Source organism: Macrobrachium rosenbergii, chromosome 27 (assembly GCF_040412425.1).
Source record: "Macrobrachium rosenbergii isolate ZJJX-2024 chromosome 27, ASM4041242v1, whole genome shotgun sequence".
NCBI classification, from domain to species: Eukaryota; Metazoa; Arthropoda; class Malacostraca; order Decapoda; family Palaemonidae; genus Macrobrachium; species Macrobrachium rosenbergii.
In genome coordinates, this window is record NC_089767.1 from 4702715 (window position 1) to 4723804 (window position 21090).

A 21090-nucleotide genomic window follows, 5' to 3' on the forward strand; every position below is an offset into this window, starting at 1 on the left:
TTACACTCAATTCTCAGTTTTTCCTTTAACCTTTCATTACTGCATATTATTTTTTTTTTGAGTTGTATAGTATTTCTCTTTGATTTTGCTATTGGTCAGGGAAGACTTTACCTTAATCGTGCCACAGTTTACTTGTGTGGGGTAATGGAGTAGGTCATGCAGTTCATTTATGCTTCACTCCTTGTGTGGGAGCTAACATTCCCTGTAGCAGATTTGTGGGCTGACTGTAGATCAGTGATTCTTCCGTGTTCAGAGGTGCATGTATAAATGTCATGCATCCAATAGTGCAGTGGGTGATTCTTCCAACTCTTCCTCACATTGTCATGCTGCCTTTAATATGATAGAGAGAGACAGGTCACTTGTGTTATCTTAGTTAATGTGTACATTATTTTGTTAATTTTCAAAAAATTGTTTTATTAGTACCAAATTTTAAAACTTTTCTTTGGTAAAATTATAATTACAGCTCACATCATATAACAAATAAGAACTACAATTAGCAACAATCCCTGAGTATATTTATGTTAAAATATTTACAAGATGTACTAGGATGGGGAGATGCAGTATGTACCTTTTAGTGAGTTATGCATGTTCTTTCTGATATTTTTTTGTACTTTATTTTGCAAATTTACAATTACAGCTGACACACTGTCATTAAAGTATCTATGGCCAAATATATAGTACAAGGTGTACTAGGGTGGAGAGATGTAGCACACTCCCCCATGAAATCTCCGTTCACACTAATCTTCCTCTATCCTGAGCTGAGGTGTGAGTGTTACCATAAATCACATACAGTCGACCCCTGCTTATTGCTGTTCAGCATTCGCGGCTTCAGTTATTCGCAGATTTTTCTGTGGAACACATCCACATTATTCGCAGAAAATTTGCCTATTCGCAGATTTTTTCGTGGAGCAATTGCTGTATTTTCATATTTTCATGACTAAATGTTTTAGGACAATAGTTTAAGCTACATTTGGTGTTTGAACTATTAAAATAGGCAGTTATAAGTGTTTTAGAGGGGCTCTTTGGTGTTTGAATCATAAAAATAGGCTGTTTTAAGCATTTTTAGGGGGGGTTTTGGTATTTGCAGATTTTCAGTATTTGTGGGTGTGGTATGCATCCCTGCAAATACCGGGCAACGACTGTAGTCGTTGATAGCCCATTCAAGTGATAGGAACGTTTTCCTGCAAAATTTGTTCAAACATGTGATGCAAAACAACAATCATGTAATCCGAACCAGAGACTCATATGCAATTTTTGGGAATCAAAAGCTCCTCCCATCCTTAAGGGTGTTAACCCTTATAGTTCGGGCTAAAATATATATTAAGCACACCCCCAGACTGGGCAGACTTTAAGGTTGGCCAGTTAAAAAAAAATAACATCAGTGGAAAGAGGAAGGTATGCAAATGCACACGGTATAAGAGAAAAATTCTGAAAACTTTTATGCATCTTCTAAGGGAAGTTGAAAGTGAATATTTCCAACCCTGTGCAGGGCCTCTTTTCCAAGACACTTGTAAAAATATGCTAATGTTACCAAGTTATACATGTTTTTCTAATAATTTTTTAATTTTATTTTGTAAAATTATAATTACAGCTCACACATAACAGATAAGAACTTTAATCAGTAACAGAATCTGAGTATACTTATGGTAAAATATTTACGAGATATACTGAGATGGGGAGATGCAGTACCTTATAGTGAGGTATACATGTTTTTTCTAGTATTACTATGTACTTTAGTTTGCAAAATTACAATTATAACTGACACACTGTCATAAAAGATAAGAACTAAAACCAACAGCATTCCCTGGGTATATTTATGAGTAAATATATAAAAAGAAATCCTGGGATGGGGAGGTGCAGTACATTCCCCTCTGAAATCTCAAGTCACACTGATTTCCCTCTGTCCTGTAGTGAGGTACAAGTGTTGCCATAAGAGTTGTCATAAGTCATTTATGGCCCTTTAAAGTGATTTGAACATTTTCCCGCAAAATTCTTTCAAACTGTATGGCACAAAATATTGATTCTCACCAGAGGTGGTCTGCTTTGCATTCTAGAGCTATTATTATACCTCACGTGATCATGCCTGTCCAGTAAGGGTTAATCAGGTGATGGAAACAATGGTTTGTGATGCCTAAGACCTTGGGAATGTGCCCACTTGTGTCATAGCACTGGTTGGTTGCAGTTTTATTTTATATTTTAAGAGGAACTGCTTTTGTGGGCACTGATTGGGGTAAATGTAAGTCAGGGTTTGTATGAAAATTTAATATTAATATTAATATTGCATTAAAGTTTTTGTTGAATATATAAGTAAATCTGTGGATGTTTAGTTAAAATTATGTTTTAATGTTTGTAACCATAGCTAGTGTATGTCCTTTTCAGTCAGTTGCGGGATCATCAACCTCTTGAAAGTGTTGGTAGGAAGCACAGATTTGACAGCAGCAGTGTTCCTCTGTGCTATGCAATGCACAGTATAATAATGCTCGAAGTAAACCAGCACACAACCCGTGATGCAGCAACCTTCGCTCAACAGTTGCTTTTGCTACAGCGGCTCCAGGTAACTTATTTGAACTAAACTTTTGTTTAGTCACCTTACTTCACAACATCTATTTCTCTTAATTTTTTGATACAGAATTGGCTTTTGAAGTTTTTTGTATTATTACTGTAATACTTATAATTTTAGTCTTTTTCAGTTTTGACATTTATTTTTGTAGATATGAACTTCAGAGTTAATTTTGACACATTTGCTGTTTTGTTAATGTATACCTGACAAAAAGTGACCCTTCAATGAATCAAGTTCATTTTCCCCACTAGAGTATTGATAGGCATGGAATATTTAATAAGCAAGTTTTGGTTTGCAGAGGTAATGTTGAAAGTAATGTGCAGTTGTTACTTTAAACAATATTATTTATTTTACTTAGGGACTGAACACCACGGAACTCTATTTTGAAATTCTTCGTTGTAGTTTTATTGGCCTCAGTTCACCTGAATACCAGAGTTATCAAGAACTTAAGTGGGTTGGTTTTACATTCATTAAAGTTCCTGTTATTCTCCAAACAATTCATGTTGCTGTTGCAGGTATGTGCCTGAGTTATACTGGTCATTCTTTGAAAGGCACAGAGAATGGAGTATATCTAACATTTCTGGTTAAGACCCAAGTAGATTGTTTTGATATAGTGTACAGTATTTGAAAGCTTGCAAGTCCTAGATGACTTCATTTTATATGCTAAAGTTTTAGATGACAAACAATTTTGTGATTATCTGTGCATGACTAAAACACTATAGCAAAAGTAGAACTATCTCTTCAGAGATATATAATTTAGTTGTTGTGTATAAAAAAGTAGTGTGTGAAAAGTATCCTGAGTTATTTTTTAATTATTAAGTAATAATAGTGGTAGTAATGAAAATTATCTGTATTTTAGGAAGAGTATGTAATAGAATGACCGATCATAAAAAAAAAACAACATACACTATTTTGAATCCCCTATTGATTTATGATTCTTATTTTACAGGAGAATCTGCCACAGGAGAATCAGAAGACCTTCTCGCAGCCATCAAACGTTTAGCCCAACTAAATAACCTTCTTGACCAAGTAGATTTGCAGATTAATTGCAACTGCATGGAATTTCTACTGAATGAATTATGCAACAAGACCAGTCTCCTTCTTGAGAGGGATGCACAAGCAATAATTGCAACAAGGTAAACATTTGTGACAGTTGTGTTGAAACCACATTGCAGCTGCGGTTAAAAGCCTCAAACTCACCAGCCCTCTTTCTGCGTGTGAGCTTTCTTTTCAACAACACAACTCTGGCTGCATTCTCTTTCTTCTACTTGGTTTCAAGTAAAATATGTATTGTAAAAGACAATGACTTATAATGGTAATTGAGTTTACTCACTAAACCAAGAATTCTCAAGCTTTAAAACAATATTTATGAAGTGAACCTTACCTCTCAGTTATGTAGCTTTTACTTTTGCGCCAGCAGTAGTAGTAAAAGCTAAGTAAATCTTAAATTAGGTATTTATGCTTTCCATACTGATTCCATATATATTTCTTTTATCTCTTGAAGTCCCTAACTGAAATAAAGAAAATTCTTATTGAATGGTGTAAATTTAAAATAGAAAACTTCAATAATTGGGGAAATGGGGGAGGGAACTACTTGTGTAAATATAAACTAATTTATCCATGCAAAACGGCATTGTGAGAGGATATTTAAGACCTTGGTTAGGAGGGTAACAAAGGTCTGTAACTAGTTGCCCAGATTTCATGAAAATGACCTTATTTCCGCATGACTGTCGAAGGTGCAGGAGACTTCACCGACATCAAAAGTTTGAAAGAAAGTCTTTATGACACTGAATGGCTTTGTGAATTATGTTTTACATAAAAATTTTACAGTCCTTGTTGCAGTGATTAAGAATTCCAACATTGGCAGTTGCTTTAAGGAGGTAATTGGATGGGCTGTTGGGTGAGCTTGGTATAAGAACCATTCTGTATAGAGTCTAAGAATATGACTCCTTGGATAATGCCACAGAGATGTGTTGGTGGTAATGTCAGAAATCACATCATTGTCATCTTGTGGATGTTATGAATGGAAAAACGAAAATAAATAAAAGGGAAAAACAACTGCCATATGCAAAGCTTGGAGTAGAGAAACTTAATAGCTGTACGTGGAACTTTGAGATTGCGGGGAACTGCTTTCAACAAAGGAACCCAGTTAAACTTACTAATCCTTGACGTGCTGCCCTCTACTTGACCCTTTGACTACCTGTGAGAAATGCATGGAGAATGGTACGAACAGGAAAATGAGGTGTTAGTGAAGGTGGAATATAGCAGATTCCCATCAACAACACTTAGATGATATTTTGATTGTGTTAGATATAATTATCATGATTTTTAGGAGTGCCAGTGTTGGCGTTTTCAGAACAGCATCGTTGGTCTGTAGTATCACTGTCATCATCAGTATCATTTGGCATTACCATTTTACATCAGCTCTACAGAAACCCTTATCCCCAAAAGGCTAGATCAAGGCTTTGTTGGTGAAAGGTAAAGCGTCATGATTATTCTTAGTTCATAATCGGTGCCTTGCCATGTACTAAGGAAATCTTGGTGGCTTGACTGTCAAAATATATGAAAATGTTTCTCATAATACGGGCAGTCCCCAGTTATTGGCGGGAGTTCCGTTTTGACAGCCGGGCGACAAGCAAAAATCGCCGATAACCGACAGTCGGCGATTTCCAGCGCCTCGTTGGTGCTTTATAAGTGCTGAAAATTGCCGATTTTCAGTTCTTGGCGCCTCTGTTAGGTGTTTATCGGTGCCAATACGTGATTATCACCACCGATAAACGGAAATCGGCGCTGAAAATCGCAGATTTTTGTTGCTAGACAGACCCCGAAAATCTGGATCGCTGATAACCAAGCCCACCCATAACCAGGGACTGCCTGTACAGAAATGGTTTTCTGTTATATAAAGGTAGGAAAATAATACAGGGACATCATTGGGTAAATACAATTCAGTTGAAAGTGTGAGTTCGACAAGACAGCTTGCAATATCAGACATTTTTGCTGGCATGTCATTGGGAGCTTGCTACATTTTGCCTTATTTGTTGGTATTTGAAGTTGAAATGTAATAACATGCAATTTTTCTAATTCAGGAATGTGCTGTGTACTATAGAGTAAGAAAAAGATACAGGAAAAGTACTGCATACGGGAATGTCGGTCAAAAGTGTTAGCCCGGTGTGTCAATATTATTATTTGCAGAAATCTTTTGGCAGGTGCTTTGCAGAATAACCTGGAGTAGAGCATGTGACTTATTTTACATGAAGCTGAAATACTCGTACATGAATATTTGTGTCTCTTGTAACCCATGAATGTTTTATATGTTTTCTCAGTGGTTGCTCTGTCTCTAGGTCATCAGCCAAGTAAGGTGCTTGTCTTCGAACGTTTAAGTTGGAATCCATTGTGTTCATTGAATCTGTCTGTAGGGGTTTGGGCATTGGGATGCAGGCATGTCAGTGGTTTGTATGCTTAAGGATGAGTAATGGGTGTTGAAGAGGTGTTTGATGTGGTAGTAGAATGCTTGGAAAAGGGAGGAGGAGAAGAAGGTGAGATGAAATATTTTCTCAGGTACTGCTCAGCTGTTGTCTCTGTCACATAGATGCTGGGCATTGGATAGCAATGAAGGCTGATACTGAAAAAGCAGGCAATCAAGGACATCGTGGACAGGCTCTCCAGTTGTATTTTGTAGCCACCAAAGAAACAGCAGGAGGTCCATCCCGTGGAACCAGGATTTCCAGCAAATCATATGTAGGATGGAGACAGTGACTGTGGTCCATAGGTTCATTCAAAAAGAGACCTCCTAGCATTTGGAAACCTAGAGGATGCTTATTTTTATGCTCCTGTGCACCTGACATCTAGAAGGCTCTGAACTTACTCATGTCGGGAAAGGCTTACCATTTCAGGATACTCAGTTTTAGGCTAATCACTGCCCCTTGGACTAATTACTATACCCCCAGGCGTTTATAGAGTTCTCACTCTAGTAGTGGTGTGGCCTCACAGAAACAGGTTAAGGCTACTCAGGTTTTAGATGATAGGTTCATAATGATATACACTTCAGCAGATTTTGTTTGCACTACATCTTCTTCAGTTGAGTCAAGACCTGTGTCTCCAGGGGCATCTGGCATGGGTAAGGCTTGTAGAAAGTAGTTGCTCTTCCCACCTGACAGAAGATAGGTTCCACAAGCTTTTTGGCTTGCCTCAGGTTCTTTATAGGCTTGATTCTCCTGAAAAGAGTCAGCAAACTCCTGTAGGACATGTTGTCCCACTATAGAAGTTGTTTTCATATACAGTTCAGAATCCATGCTCTTCAGCTTAAGCTGTACAGGCCACATTCATCTGCAGCCTTGTCAAACAGCCACCTATCCAGTTTCTCAGGTGATAAATAAAGATAGCTCCTATGATGGCAAGATTCTGAGAATCTCAGAGTAGACATTCTGTGGGGATCTCCTTCCCTGAAGAGTTTGCATTTCACAGACTTTTCAGAGTAGAGCTAGGTCATCTACAAGGTATCCAGACTGCTGGGATAAATAAAAGCTAAATTTAATCATCTGTAGCCGAAGGCAGTTTATCTGAGAGTGAAATCCTTCATTCATTATGTAAGAGGCAAGGTATTCATAATCAACAAGAAGATGATAAGTTAGCACACCTAAGTATCTGAGGTGGCACAAAGTCAGAAAACCTTTATCCCTTGCCTGTGAAAATTTTCGGCCAGGATGAGGCCAGCAAGGTAGAGATTGTTCTGAAGTTTTTCTAGAAAAATGTGATAGGAGACAGCTTCAACACAAAAAATGAAAGAAACGGTCACTCTAATTGGATGTGTGCAGAATCCAGTGTCAGCGGTCAGGCTTCCACTTGAGTAGATCTGTTGGTGACCTTTGCCCTTCAGCTGATCAGTTTGAAAAGCAGCTCCTTTTTGGCCATTACAAGAGTTATTTTAATTCTCAAATGCTTCTGACAGATCTCCCCCAGAAGGCACCCCAAGTGGGAGACATGCCAGCCTCACTTCCACAGGCTCAGGAGGACTTTGGAAATATTAAACTCTTACACCTTAAGATCTTCAGCATATCACAGCCAATCTAGAGCCACTGCTGTAATGATCAGATCTGCAACCAGAGGAACCAAAGCAGATCCATTATGCGCATTGTGCATACTTGTTGTTATGAAGTAGCTACTCTTAGTTAAATCTGGTCTGCCCTGACCTTGTATGACAATGTGTTTGGCAGGAGAACACCATCTTTGCTGTACATTAAAGCAATTTCCTCTATAATTTTAGCTCTGAGCATGTCATTCCCTACAAGGTTCATTATCTCTGATGTCAGTCCTTGACTAGGGGGGAAGCAGGGACTGCCAGTGGTATTACCTACATCAGGCAGGTCACTTGTTCGTTTACTTTTAGAATACTTTGCTGCACTGTCTCACCACCCTGGTCATAGAAATAATGTAATACCAATTTTCATATCAATTTGTTATTTCTGTACTTACCTAACAGTCGTATCTTTTTCAGATATAAGAAACTTTGTTGTTGACATCTTAGGTTACAGGTCGGTGTCCCTTCCCACAATCCAGTGGGCAAAAAACTGATGAGTTGAGACAGAAAATGGAGTTAAGACAAACAGGAAGATGAGATGGGTTGATCAAGCAGATGCAACCCCTCTATTTTATTTCTTTCTTTTGGTGAGTGGGCCTGGGGCTCAAAACTTATATCAGTATAAATTTTAGATAATTATAGAAATAACTAATTTTAAAAAGAAAATTGGTATACAATTGACCCATCAGTCTGGTATTCTCCTTTGTTTTGTGGGGATGGTCGTTGTATGCCACAACCCCATTAAAAGCAATTTCACGAATAGCTAAAATTCATTAGGCAAGTCACTTGTTCACAGTACTTGACACCCCTTTAAAAATGCTCATACAGGCAGTCCCAGTTGTTTGAAGCGGTTAACGGCGAGCTCGGTTAACAGCGATCCGGTTTTATGGGGCTTGTCTAGCGACGAAAATCGGCAATTTTCGGCGCCGAAAATCGCTGATTTCCACTTATCGGCGCCGATAATTGGATATTGGCGCCGATACACACCTAACAGAGGCGCCGATAACCGAAAATCGCTGAAAAAGTGTCGCAAATCGCCGATTTTCGGTTAGCAGCGATTTTTGGTTATCATCACACACTCAGAAACAGAACCCTGCCGATAACCGGGGACTGCCTGTAACTGCCTATTTTGATAGTTCAAACACCAAAAAAACCCTCTAAAAATGCTTATACCTGAGTATTTTAATAGTTTTATCACAAAAAGTGCATTTAGTCATGAAAATTACATGAAAATACAGTAATTAGTGAATATTTCTCCATGAAAACTACCGCAAATAGGCATATTTTCTGCGAATAATCTGCAAATCCGGAACCGCCAATAGGCAGGGGTCCACTGTAATGAACAAAGACTTAATATTTCTGGGTAGACTGGTGATTAGCTAGCTTCAGCTGGAACATCCTTTCTCTTCTATCCCTTTTCTCACATACCTCACGTATTTTACTATTTTTTGGCAGGCATTGCCGATGTGGTCCAGAGACTTTTGGAATGCAGTATCATAGATATGGCTACTGTATAATAATCACAAATACAGCATTATTACCATCAAACTCCCTTATGAGTTAGATAAAAACTTGTAAACTGTACATTGTATAGGCCTAGCAGCGACTCTGACTGTGGATTAAATTGAGAAGAAAAAGACATATAGATACATTCAAAACTTTAGTTCACGTTCTTTATGAATACCATACACGCCCTGCTCTGTATTTTGTTGTGAGTGCCATTCTTTGAGCTTTCCAACTGGTTTTATCTACATCTATTTCTGTTCACTGAGGTTGCAACTGGCACATGTTGACATTGAAGGGGTGGGTCTGTCTAGTTGCAGGATACTCAGATGACTGAGGCGTTAATTTTCTTATACTACCGACTAGCATAAGTGAAGTGTTGGAAATTATGTTACAAGAATAGTGAGAGTTATTTCAAGAAAAAACTTACTTTAAAGTTATGAGAACCTAGATAAAAATAATAAAGTAAAAGGATGAAGGTAAGTGTTAAAAGAAATTCTTCTACTTTTTTTATGGCTGGCTATGGTTGTTAATATTTTTAAAAATCTCAAAAGTATTTTTAGCTGATCTATAGATACTTTTGACTGTTTATTATATAAATGTATCTTTTTAATCAGGCTGCAAGAATCAAATGTACTTGCCAACATTCAGAAGAATGATGCACAAGGATCTCATCCAGGCAATCCAAGTCTTATTTTACGAGCACAGCCTCCTGTTAGCAATATCCTGAAGACCCTCAGCAATAAAAATCAGGTACATCTTTTATTCTGTTTTAATTTTGTTCTTTACTGTGCTATACAGTACTTAGAGTTCATCATCATTAATAATTATTTTTAACAGCAGTAGTAGTAGTAGTACAGTGAACCCCCGTATTCACGGGGGATGCCCTCCCCCTGCGAATAGCTAAAATCCGCGAATACTTAAAACTCCTCTAAAAACACTTAGAACTGCCCATTTTGATAGTTTAAACACAAGAAAAACCCTGTAAAAATGCTTATACCCGAGTATTTTAATAGTTTTATCACAAAAATTGCATTTATGAAAATTATATGAAAATAAAGTAAATATTTCTTAGTGAAAAATACCGTGAATGGGCGAATTTTCCGCGAATAATGGGTAGATATGTTCCACAGAGAAACCCGCGAAATGCGTAAGTCCGCGAATTGTGAGAACGCGAATAAGGGGTTTTTACTATGTAGTATAGTCATAGTGGTAATAGGAGTTGCAGGAGTAGAGGTGATGGAATTGTTTGTTTTATTTACCCACACGACTCTTTCTTTAATTTACTTAAAGTTAGAGATTTCTTGTGTTTTTGTAAGAATTGAGGTTCTTCACTCTAGAGAATAAGTGGTATGTTCAGATGTATTGTAAATATTAACCCCTCAAGGGACAGGCTAATTATATATCATGCAACCCCCCCGACCAGGCAGGCTTTAAAGTTGGCCAGTTTAAGAAAAAAACGCATCAGTGGAAAGTGGAAGATATGCAAATGCACGTGGTGTAAGAAAAAAAATTCTAAAGTTTTCCCTACCTTCCACGGGAAGTTGAAAGTGACTATTTACAACCCTGTGTGGTGCCTTTTTTTACAAAACACTCAGAAATTTTACCAAGTTACATGTTTTCTCTAATAATTTATGTTATTTTGTTTTGTAAAATTATAATTACAACTCACACAATATCATAACCAATAAGAACTAAAATCAGTATCAGATTCTGAGTATATTTGTTGTAAAATATTTACATAAATTTACTGAGGTTGGGAGATGCAGTAACTTTTTGTGAAGTGCATACGTTTTTTCTGATATTTCTTTGCACTTTTCTTTGCAAAATTACAGTTATAACTGAAATCATATCATAAAAGATAAGAACGAAAACCAACAGCAATCCCTGGGTATATTTAAGAGCAAATCAATAAAAAGACGTCATGGGGGATTTTATATATATATTAAACAAGATGTTAGTTTATATAAATTAATTACCAAAAATTACATCTAAGAATTTAATGAAAACTCTCAACCATTGTATTTTAAAGGTTTTGTTGAAGCATGGTGTTAATGATAATAGGTAGTATCAGTTTGCTTCAAATCATGCTGTGGTCTGTTGTTGAAAACTTTTTAAAGCTTCAAAGATAAAATTTAGTTAGTTCCTTTTTATATTGTGTATAATTTGTTCATTACTTTCATTTGAAATTTTAGGACTCTGCTCTTCCTGTTATGACCCTCCTTGTAAGTGGGAAGAGTCGGGATCTCTTACTGGCGGCTGCTGCTGCCGCAGGGAATCTGCATGTTTTTGCTCAGAAGGTTGTGAAGTTTAATGAGCTTAGTATGGTGAGTTGTATTTCATGTTGTGTTCTTATAACTTTAAGGGGACTGCAGATGCCAAGAGGCCTTTTTTTTTCCTATGGAAATACAAACCATACCCTTTTTGGTAGGAGTATGAGCTGGAAACAGTCGAACTTGGTAACCAGGTGGTTAACAGGTGGTTAAGTTGGGGAAGGATACCCCTTTCTCACCTGCCATCATCTAGCACCTTTTCTTGAGTTGCTGTCAAGTTAGGATGTTTTGCTGTGCTCCTTATTGTTACCAAGCTTCAACAATTGTTTCCATCTCACACTGAGGACTATCCTACATTAAAAGTTCTGGTTTTTATAACTAGGAAGAACACAAATTGCTTTTAAAATGTTATATTTTATTATTTTGTACAACTTCATTTTGGTTGGAACACCTCCCCCCCCCACCAACTTGTACATATCATACAGAGGATGCCTTAGGTAGAGAGATATTTTTAATGAAATTTTCACTGTTTCTGTGTGGGTGATATTGAGGATTAATACTTTGCAATTATGTGGAATTTAAAAAAATGTAAGTAGTTATTCATCTTTATGAAAGCTGTTGAACAGAAATATGGCATGAAAAGGGTGAGATGCAACAGTGAAAAAAATTGCAGATGTGTATAATATTAAGAAGAATATATTTTAAAAGGATGAGAGACATTTCCATGTTTTTGTAGGGTAATTGTAAAAATAAATTATCAAGAATAATCATTAAGTCTAATCATAGGCATGCTGGTACTTAAGTGTTTAGTGTCTTTTAGATAGAAACAATATGTATTTTGATAGAAACTAAGCAGAGAAAGGTTTACTTGTTCTATACCTTGTTGATGTGAAATTTACATGTATAGTTTAAAATGTATGTGTTTTTCTTGTCGTACTGGACTTTAGTTAATTATAACACTTTATTTTCAGGAACCACAGCCTGGTGAGACTCCTAAGATGGCCATCAGCCGAGCACAGATGTTTGATATTTCCTTCCTTCTCCTCTGTCACATCGTTCAGATTTATGGCATAGATGTAAGTTACTGTGTTATACTGGAGAAAAATGTTTAGTTTTTATTATTTGGCAGTTTGGATCCTTTAATCATTAAAACTTGGCCTGCTACAACAATTGGTCCTAACGAGCGATTTGTGCACTTTGTGTAAGTAGCGATTTAGTGAAGATGTTTTGACTGCCAAGTGCCTGCTCTTAGAATGGTGGAGTTTCATCACATTACACTTGAAGGCTAAAGAAGAAGGGAGAGCCCAAATTTCGTGCACTTGTCTTGAATTTGGACATCCTCCTGTGAGAACTCCAAATAAGCATGGGAAATAACCTGCAAAAGCCAATGTGAGATCGACAAATTCAGTCCTATGGAAAGATTTACTGATGGTTTCCACTTCGTAGAGAGAGGGCCGTCCTCAGCAGAAGAGGGAGGCAAGGTAGAAATGATAGAAATTCAAGAACAAGACGTATTTCTACTTCTTAAACTTGTGAACTCCAGCACGAAGGAAAGACCCACTGAAGACCAACAGCTGGAATGAAAGACTACTTCCAGTAGGGCATAGAGCTCACGCATATGCTTAGAATAATCAAAGGCAACCAAGAACATGTCTTGAGGATCGCATCCAACAGCGGAGGGGGAAGCCAGGAGCTCATAAATGATCAAGTGAGGCTGTGTAGCACCTAGATCAAGTTCCAGCTTAAAAGTTTAATGGTAGCCTGTGTGATTACTGGGCAAAATGATGAAACATGTTTGAAATGGTCCTAGCATTCCCCAAGTCTAAGCCATGCTAAAGGAAGACTGAAGAAAGGGCTTCATAATGTACTTGAGTAAATGAAGAATTTGCTAGAACAGGAACAAAGGCTTTGAGTTGACAAGAACCCTGTTTGTCACACCAGGTAACAAACTATGTCCACTTCCCTTTGTAAAGAGAGGTGGTAGATGACCTGCATGGGGTGGTGATAGCAGTTGTAGTAACCAGCCAATGGAAATACTGTAGTCCCCTCCAAGTCAGAAGTCTTGGGCCATCTGCAATGAGGTCTAGGAGGTCCGTCCAGAAATCGCTCGTGTTGTGGCAAAAAGATGACGGTGAGAGCCATCAGAGAATTCATCACTGTCTGAAACTGGACTATAACCTGTCTCAGCAGTCCAAAGCCCTTCTTTGGCTGAGTCGGTTGAGCTTCAGACTGTCGCTCGATGGGCCGGAGTTCAATTCCCGCGACCGGCTGATGAAGAGTTAGAGGAATTTATTTCTGGTGATAGAAATTCATTTCTCGCTATACTGTGGTTCGGATTCCACAATAAGCTGTAGGTCCCGTTGCTAAGTAACCAATTGGTTCTTAGCCACGTAAAATAAGTCTAATCCTTCAGGCCAGCCCTAGGAGAGCTGTTAGTCAGCTCAGTGGTCTGGTAAAACTAAGGTATACTTAACTTAACTCAGCAGTCCAGAAGGGGGAAGGCCCATACCTCCAGGTCATCCCAAGGCTTGAGCAGGGTGTCCACTGCCTACAAGGCTTGATGTTAAGAGACGTGGCAAACTGATGCAGCAGGGGCATTCTCCAAACTCACATTCAACACTAGGCACAACACATCAGTCAAAATGAAGCTGATGAATGTGAATGAAAAAGGATGAATAGCTCATCACAGTAACAAGAACATAAGCAATATCCTTGGGCAGCAAAGCAGCACAGCAAACTCAAAGGAGTCACACAGGAATGATACCATCTTTCCCATCTGGGTCGGTGGATCATGAGCTGGATCAGCCTAATAAGTCTTTTTCTCTTTGCAAGATCTTTCAAGTTTGTGTGACTTGAGCTGTTTCATGTAGAATAAGGTTATATTATTGCTGAATGCTTTTTAAGAACAAATTATGTCCAGCTGCTGCTTCAGCTGCTAAAATTGGATTCCTTTTAATTTTCCTTTCAGCCAACTTTTCTGTCTGTGTGAATTTTATTTTACAGTTTTTTAGTTAAAAAATTATCGATGAGCATTCAGTACTTTTAATTTGGCGTACTGTTTTTGTGTTGAAGGTAGTTGAGGTCTATCTTTGTTGTAGTTTAATTTACTTTCTATCGACATGTCCAAACATTTTTTACAGTATTTTGATGGTGAAAAGCTGCAGTTTAGTGCTCACAACTGTGTGCCATTCTTGTAAAGTATCTTAATTTTGAGGTTTTGTATTTACACTGTATTTGGCCAATTACAGAAGGGTTAAGGTAACTTGATTTCTTTTCTCCCTAAGTAAGTGGCTAATGAGCTTTATCCTCACTGTTGTGTTTGGAGGATAAAGAAGTGTTCTTATGATAGTCCCTATTAGTTTTAGCTTCATGGGTAGAAGTTGCTCTAGTCCAGCAGGCTGACCTACAAAAAGAAGAATAGGGAGAGTAAAGACTTTGAATTTGGAGATTGAGAACTTCAGATTTTTTAAGTCAGATAAAACTGAATGCCATTACCTGTAAGTGGGTCTCTTTCCCTTTCATTTCTTGGTGAATAATCAGAATCACGTTTTTGAGACAACCCTCAGTTACCAGAATTATGAATATGAGGAACTCTTGATTTGACTCCTTCTGGTCTGCCTTCCTGATAAAGATGGAATCCACAATCAACTAGGTTCTTACTGATTAACTCTGGGCTTTTTCCAATGGCTTTGATACTCATTTGGCCACCATGCAGTTACTTTCATTGGAGGATCGTGTTGTAAAAGGCAGTGCCCATCATTAAATTGAATAACCAGATCAGTAAATCAAATTTTTAAACTCTCAAAGGGCTGGACAGGATTTATCTTCAGTGAGGGATGAAAATTAGATTAGTGGAAAGTTGATTGTGAGCAGCATAACTGGGAACAGAAGGATGACTTTTTATACAGTTCAAAATGTACAAGGTGCTTTTTCAGCAGTTCCTACATATGGAATTGGTGACCTCTGTTACAAGAACTTTTTATGCACCAGTCAAATCCAATTGTCAAGCAACTCACATTTACTCATTTAGTATGTCATTTTCAGAGATGGCCACTGTTTGTGTTATAACAAACGGAATCATGTGAATTTCAGGTATTTCAGATGTTAGGAATTTTTTTCTGTGCTCATAAATGCTTGACTCATTTTAAAAGTACATCAGGTTATAGCATACTTTAGAAAACCATTAAGTCATACCAGATAGGATTTTAATAAAATGTAATCTGTTAAGGCTCCTAACTTGTTACCATAGGTCGTTGTCTCAGAGAAATGCGAGACCTTCATTGAGCAGTGGATGAGAGACAACATGCCAGAGCTGGGAAAGGTCAAAGCCCCTCTCATATCTTCCCACACGGACCAAAGTGCTGTTGAGGATTTCGTCAGACAAGTTAACATCACAGATATTGATATGAAATACAAGTAAGGTTTTGTTTTTCTGGTGCCATTTTAATTTTTATTGGTAACTTTGTGTTTGCATAATTAACTTTATCTGTACTCATCAAATAAAGATGTGAATATCTTGTTAGATTTTATAAAAGAACAGATTTTTCAGAGATAGGAGACGAAAATGGCAAAAATGTAACCTTTTAAGGTTGACGATGAATGAAAGGATGATGATTTGCTTGTAGCAGGCATAATTCTGCCTTTTTTTAGTCTGATTAGTCGTTCTTAATATCAGTGCAGCTTTAGGTAAAATTTGAAGTGAATGGGGTTCAGGTCTGTCTGTGACAGTACTCTTAGATCTGGTGTTCTGTCAGCCCAACCACCACTCTGCTTTTACAGTTACAGTAGATACACTCAGGTTGCTTTTACACTTACAGTAGATACACTCAGGTTATGGTCTAAATCAATGTGTGATTTAATTGTTTTCATCAGAATTAATGGTAAATGCATGACTCACAAAGAATTTTAGGATCGTGGTATGTTTTATAGAACTTTTAGTCATACCAGATAGAATTTTGAAGTTTGATTTTTTAAGGCTTCTAAACTGTTCTATACTCTTCAAATAAAGATGTAAATTTTTTCTTGTATCTATTAGTTTAACAGTTTTTTCAGAGACAGGAGAACAAATATAACCTTGTAAGGTTGCAAGGTGAATTTTTTTCTGCGCTCATAAATGCATGACTCATTTTAAGAGTACACTAGGTTATAGCATACTTTAGAAAACCATTAAGTCATACCAGATAGAATCTTAATAAAATGTAATCTGTTAAAGCTTCTAACTTGCTACCCTAGGTCGTTGTCTCGGAGAAATGTGAGACCTTCATTGAGCAGTGGATGAGAGACAACATGCCAGAGAAAAAGGCAGAATTATGCCTGCTAGAAGCAAAGTGATTTTCCTGCAGCAGGCAGAATGCTGTATTTTGTCTATCAGATTTGTCATTCTTGATATCTTGCCATGTGAGAGGCTGGAAAAGGGAGAAATTAGAAGCGCTGGAGTGGTAGAGATTACTTATAAAAGAAAGCTGAGGTTGATATTGTTTGGACGTGTGGTAAGGATGAGTGAGGAGAAAGGAGTTAAGAGTGCTTAGGTGGAACCTGCTGGGGTAAAAGGTCAAGAGGAAGGCAAAGGGTTAGATGGTGTGATAAAGTGAGGCAGGATTTTGAGAAGCATTTAGCAGAGGAAGTTGCTTTTGAGAGAAATACTGTAGTTTTGATACATAAAGGCAACCGACTCCATAGCATAAGGATAACAGTGGGCATGAAGAAGATTAGAATTAATAATGGTAAATGGTACAGCTGCTGTCCATGTTAGCATAATTGTAGACATACTCAAATTATTTACCTTTAATGTCAAATAAGAACATAACTATTTTAGTATTTGATGCTCACTGTACTTTATTACTGATTAACTTAAGAAATAAAACAGATTTGATTGATATTACTCTCACAATAGGCTACGATTTGTTGATGTGTGATTTCTTTTTGCTCTACAGTTGTCATTCACAGGGTTATTTCCATATAGGATGGCACTACTTACAGAGAGCCTTGCCCTGGCAATGTAGATAGTACTAAGAGTTCTTTGCAGTAACCCTTGTTCCCCTAACTACGTCTCTTTTGGCATTTTACTTTCACACATTCCCTTTGGTCTCTTTCCACCTAGTGTTCCAACTTCTAAATTTTGACTTGCTCCAGTTTTCATTTCTCCCTTAAGAAAAGCTCATTGATACTCTTGAATGTGGTTCAGTGCTTTTATTAAAATACAGTTCTTAACATAAAAAAATGAAAGAATGTTAACCTTTGATAAATACAAAAATTACTGCATTTTAGTACTTTTGGTACGATTTCACTTCAATACAAAATAAAATTTTTACATGTGCTTTTATTAAAATACAGTACTTAACAACATAAAAAAATAAAAGAATGTTAACCTTTGATAAATACAAAAATTACTGCCTTTTAGTACTTTTGGTACTATTTCACTTCAATGCAAAATAAAATTTTTACCTCCTGTTGTTACTTAATGAACTGTAGCATTAGTCAACAGTTCATTTCAGCTGTTCCTAGTTTGGAAGGACTACCTGCCGTCAGCTTTCTCACATAAACATATAACTATTAAGTTCTTTATCTCTGACCATGTTTTTGTAATTGAACCGGAATTATAATTGTAAGGTTCTCAAATCCAGACGCAACAGAGAACCGTGTAATACTTATGATTGTAAAGAGGAAGTGTAAAAATAAAATAGAAAGTTGATTCTTTCTTTCTCATTCTGTCATGACATCAGACAACATCTGGGATATCGAAATACTTGTTTTTGTTTGACAGTATGGTTCGTTGGAACGATGTCTGCCAGATGGCTGGAGCAGCACTAAAGGAAGTTGTTACTGCCTCACAACATGGGGCTCTGCCCATTCAGCAGGTCAAGGAGCTGCTGGATCGCCTTCGTTATCACTTGTGCTGCCTGCCAATATGTGCTGCTGCGTGGCTTTGCTCCCATGTACAGGTATGGATTGTTTGATACGTTGTTCGTCATATAAACAGTTGCTGATTGCTGTATATATTTGTAGACCATTCAAATTTTGATTACTATCTTTATGGACTACTTTTGATAATGCATAGACCTTTGGGAATAGTACCCCAAACCCTAATCAAGAACAGGCCTGGTGACGGGGGGAATAAAAGTCGAGCTCAACTACAAAGCCACTGATAACCTTGGCTCTTGAAAGAATACAGCAGTCATTTTATAAATGGCTGACCTATTTATTTATAAAAGGAATATTAAGGAAAAACAAACAGCTAGAGCTTTGCAGAGCTTTGCTGTAATGGAAAGTTGCTGAATGGAGTAATTCATAAACAGTGACACCTCAATTTAATGGACACTTGAGGGTTTGTCCCTCCCAATAAATGACCAAAATTTGCATGTAGCCTACAATACAGTATCCAGGGGCAACTCACTTAGGTGATAGTGTACAGCAATTCCATATCAAGCAATTAATTTCCTATCATAACCTGTTTTTGTAATTTTCATTCACTTTGAAATGCTGATTTACTGATCGTTCAACTTAAGAGAAATATATGCAAAAATGAATTTCTTCAGAAAATGTTGTTAACCATAACAAAATCATAGCCAGTTGTTTGGCTATGACCAAATAAGTAATGTTATCTACTATTTGTTCTTTGCTTATTTCTTTTTTCATGCATGAACATTGTTTTCCGTATGGAAGTTCATAGCCTCAGATTTATTCAGTAAAATTTTGTGCTCATTGTCAAAGTAAGTTTCATCAGCAGAAACAAAGTACTCAGATTTTTAGTAGAAGATTGAAGTAATGGAACTGTTTAATCTTTACGAGATGAAATATTGCTAGAGGATATGAAAGTGGATTTGAGAACAGAGAGGGAATTTAATCAGAATTGTCATGAAGGCTGTGATGTTGTCCGAGTTACAGGATATGCTCCTTAAGTCAGCTTTGATTGAGATAAGCGATTTGGGATTGAGTGTAAATGAGATGGATGACAGTGGCATAAAGGAAAGAGAAGCTTAGATTATCAAATCATTATGCATGTAATCAAATACTTTATCTTGAACTCAGTTTGACTTTCAACATTTTCTTTTACAATTAGTCATGATGGAGTGCAACCTGTTTAGCCATAGCCAATTGTATTTTGGCTGGCGAGTTCAATCGCTTGAACAGTCAATTCTGTGGGTAGCATTAGAGGGAACAGCGATACTAGCTGTTCGTGTGGTACCTACAGACGTGGAAGAGGTCTGAGAGGTCATGGCAGAGGGGTGAGAGCAGACAGAAATGCAGCCAGAGCCAATGAAATGGATCCCTCAGCAAACAGAACTAGATTAAGGATTAAAGACTGTAGATCTAGATGGCCCATTTGCCAGTTAATAATGAAAGCTTCAAGAGTTTACAGTAAAACGGCATATTTATTTATTCATGTATACATTTTGTTTAGTGTTGTTGCACAAGTGTAATGTGTGTACCTGAACTAAGTCATGTCACTGAATCTCTTGTATTCTATGTTTTTATTTTTTTTAAAGTGAACAAGATAAGAACTTGTACGCATTCCCTTTTGTTACGGTTATCTGACAAAGTTTAGCATTGAACTGTACATTTTCAAGCCAAGTGTAAAACTTGTACTTTACTGTCCAGTACAGTATATTGAATGGTAAAATGATACCACGAATTCAATGGTGCATTCAGAAATGAAAATAGGAACTTACTTCCAAACCTTAAAGTAAGAATGTAAGAATCTTGCATAAGTATTGTAAAACAAAACATTTACAGTATAGATAACAGGTTATAAAACAAATTCATTTTCATTTGCATTAGTAAATATAGCACAAGGAGTGGGGTTTGCCCAGCAGGGGGGATATCCTGTCAGTTCTGTGGAGAGCAAGATATTTTTTGTAAATTCTTGGGTGAGTGACTCCATGGCCACTGGAGTCACAGTTTACAGTAAAGTAGTGACATGTTTATGTAAAATACAATGTTTACTACTGAAATTGTTTAGTATTTTTTTTTATTTCATATGTAGTTAAATAGATCAGCACCAGTTTAGTCATTTGTTTTCTTATTGTTAGGGTGGTCTTTTAGTCATATTTATTTGATATACTAAATATATATTTTGAATATAAAAGTTTAATATATAATTATTTCTTGTTGGTTCTATCCAATATCATTCTTCGTTTTTTACATTCATATTTTAACACTGAATTTTACTAGTATGCCATCATTCACATATTCATTATCAATCATATCATTAATTTATATATTTCACCTTCATTACGGTGCTGAATAATCCTGATGGGTTCTGGCACTTGGTCTTCAAGACCTAAGTTTCACAATCAGTCAATCATAGTTCTAATGGGAAGGCTGTAGTTTAACTAGACAAGTAAGAACAGAATTGACTAATGGGTGATGTAAAGAATTAGATGCTTACATAAAGCTGCTCAACTGGATGTTGCTCAAAGGTGATCTAAACAACTTTGTTATGATGCTTAGTGAATTCTCTATGTATGTATACTATATACATATTTGATAGGTTGTGGATGGAGAACAGGCAGCCTTACCCTTCAGCTTACTGCAGTATTTACAGACTTCGCTCGGTGATCATGATTCATCCACTCCTACTTTAGAAAACTTCAAAGATAGGTAAGAAACAGTGTTGTTACCTGTAGTCATGAGAAAAAGAAAACTTCATTCGTAGGTACTGAAAACCTGTTTGAGAC

General features: G+C 37.0%; 1 protein-coding gene across 6 annotated transcripts in view; it reads left to right on the forward strand.

The window, feature by feature from the left end:
• Positions 1-21090, forward strand: part of LOC136853371 (mediator of RNA polymerase II transcription subunit 24-like) — a 176798-nt gene that overhangs the window by 137319 nt on the left and 18389 nt on the right. For all 6 annotated transcript variants that reach the window (XM_067128786.1, XM_067128788.1, XM_067128785.1 and 3 more), the window contains exons 8-16: positions 2380-2554; positions 2919-3075; positions 3510-3696; positions 9758-9893; positions 11336-11467; positions 12385-12489; positions 15663-15829; positions 18177-18354; positions 20904-21013. In XM_067128786.1, coding sequence (XP_066984887.1) covers positions 2380-2554; positions 2919-3075; positions 3510-3696; positions 9758-9893; positions 11336-11467; positions 12385-12489; positions 15663-15829; positions 18177-18354; positions 20904-21013 — 1347 coding nt within the window. The remainder of the gene's footprint in view (positions 1-2379; positions 2555-2918; positions 3076-3509; positions 3697-9757; positions 9894-11335; positions 11468-12384; positions 12490-15662; positions 15830-18176; positions 18355-20903; positions 21014-21090) is intronic.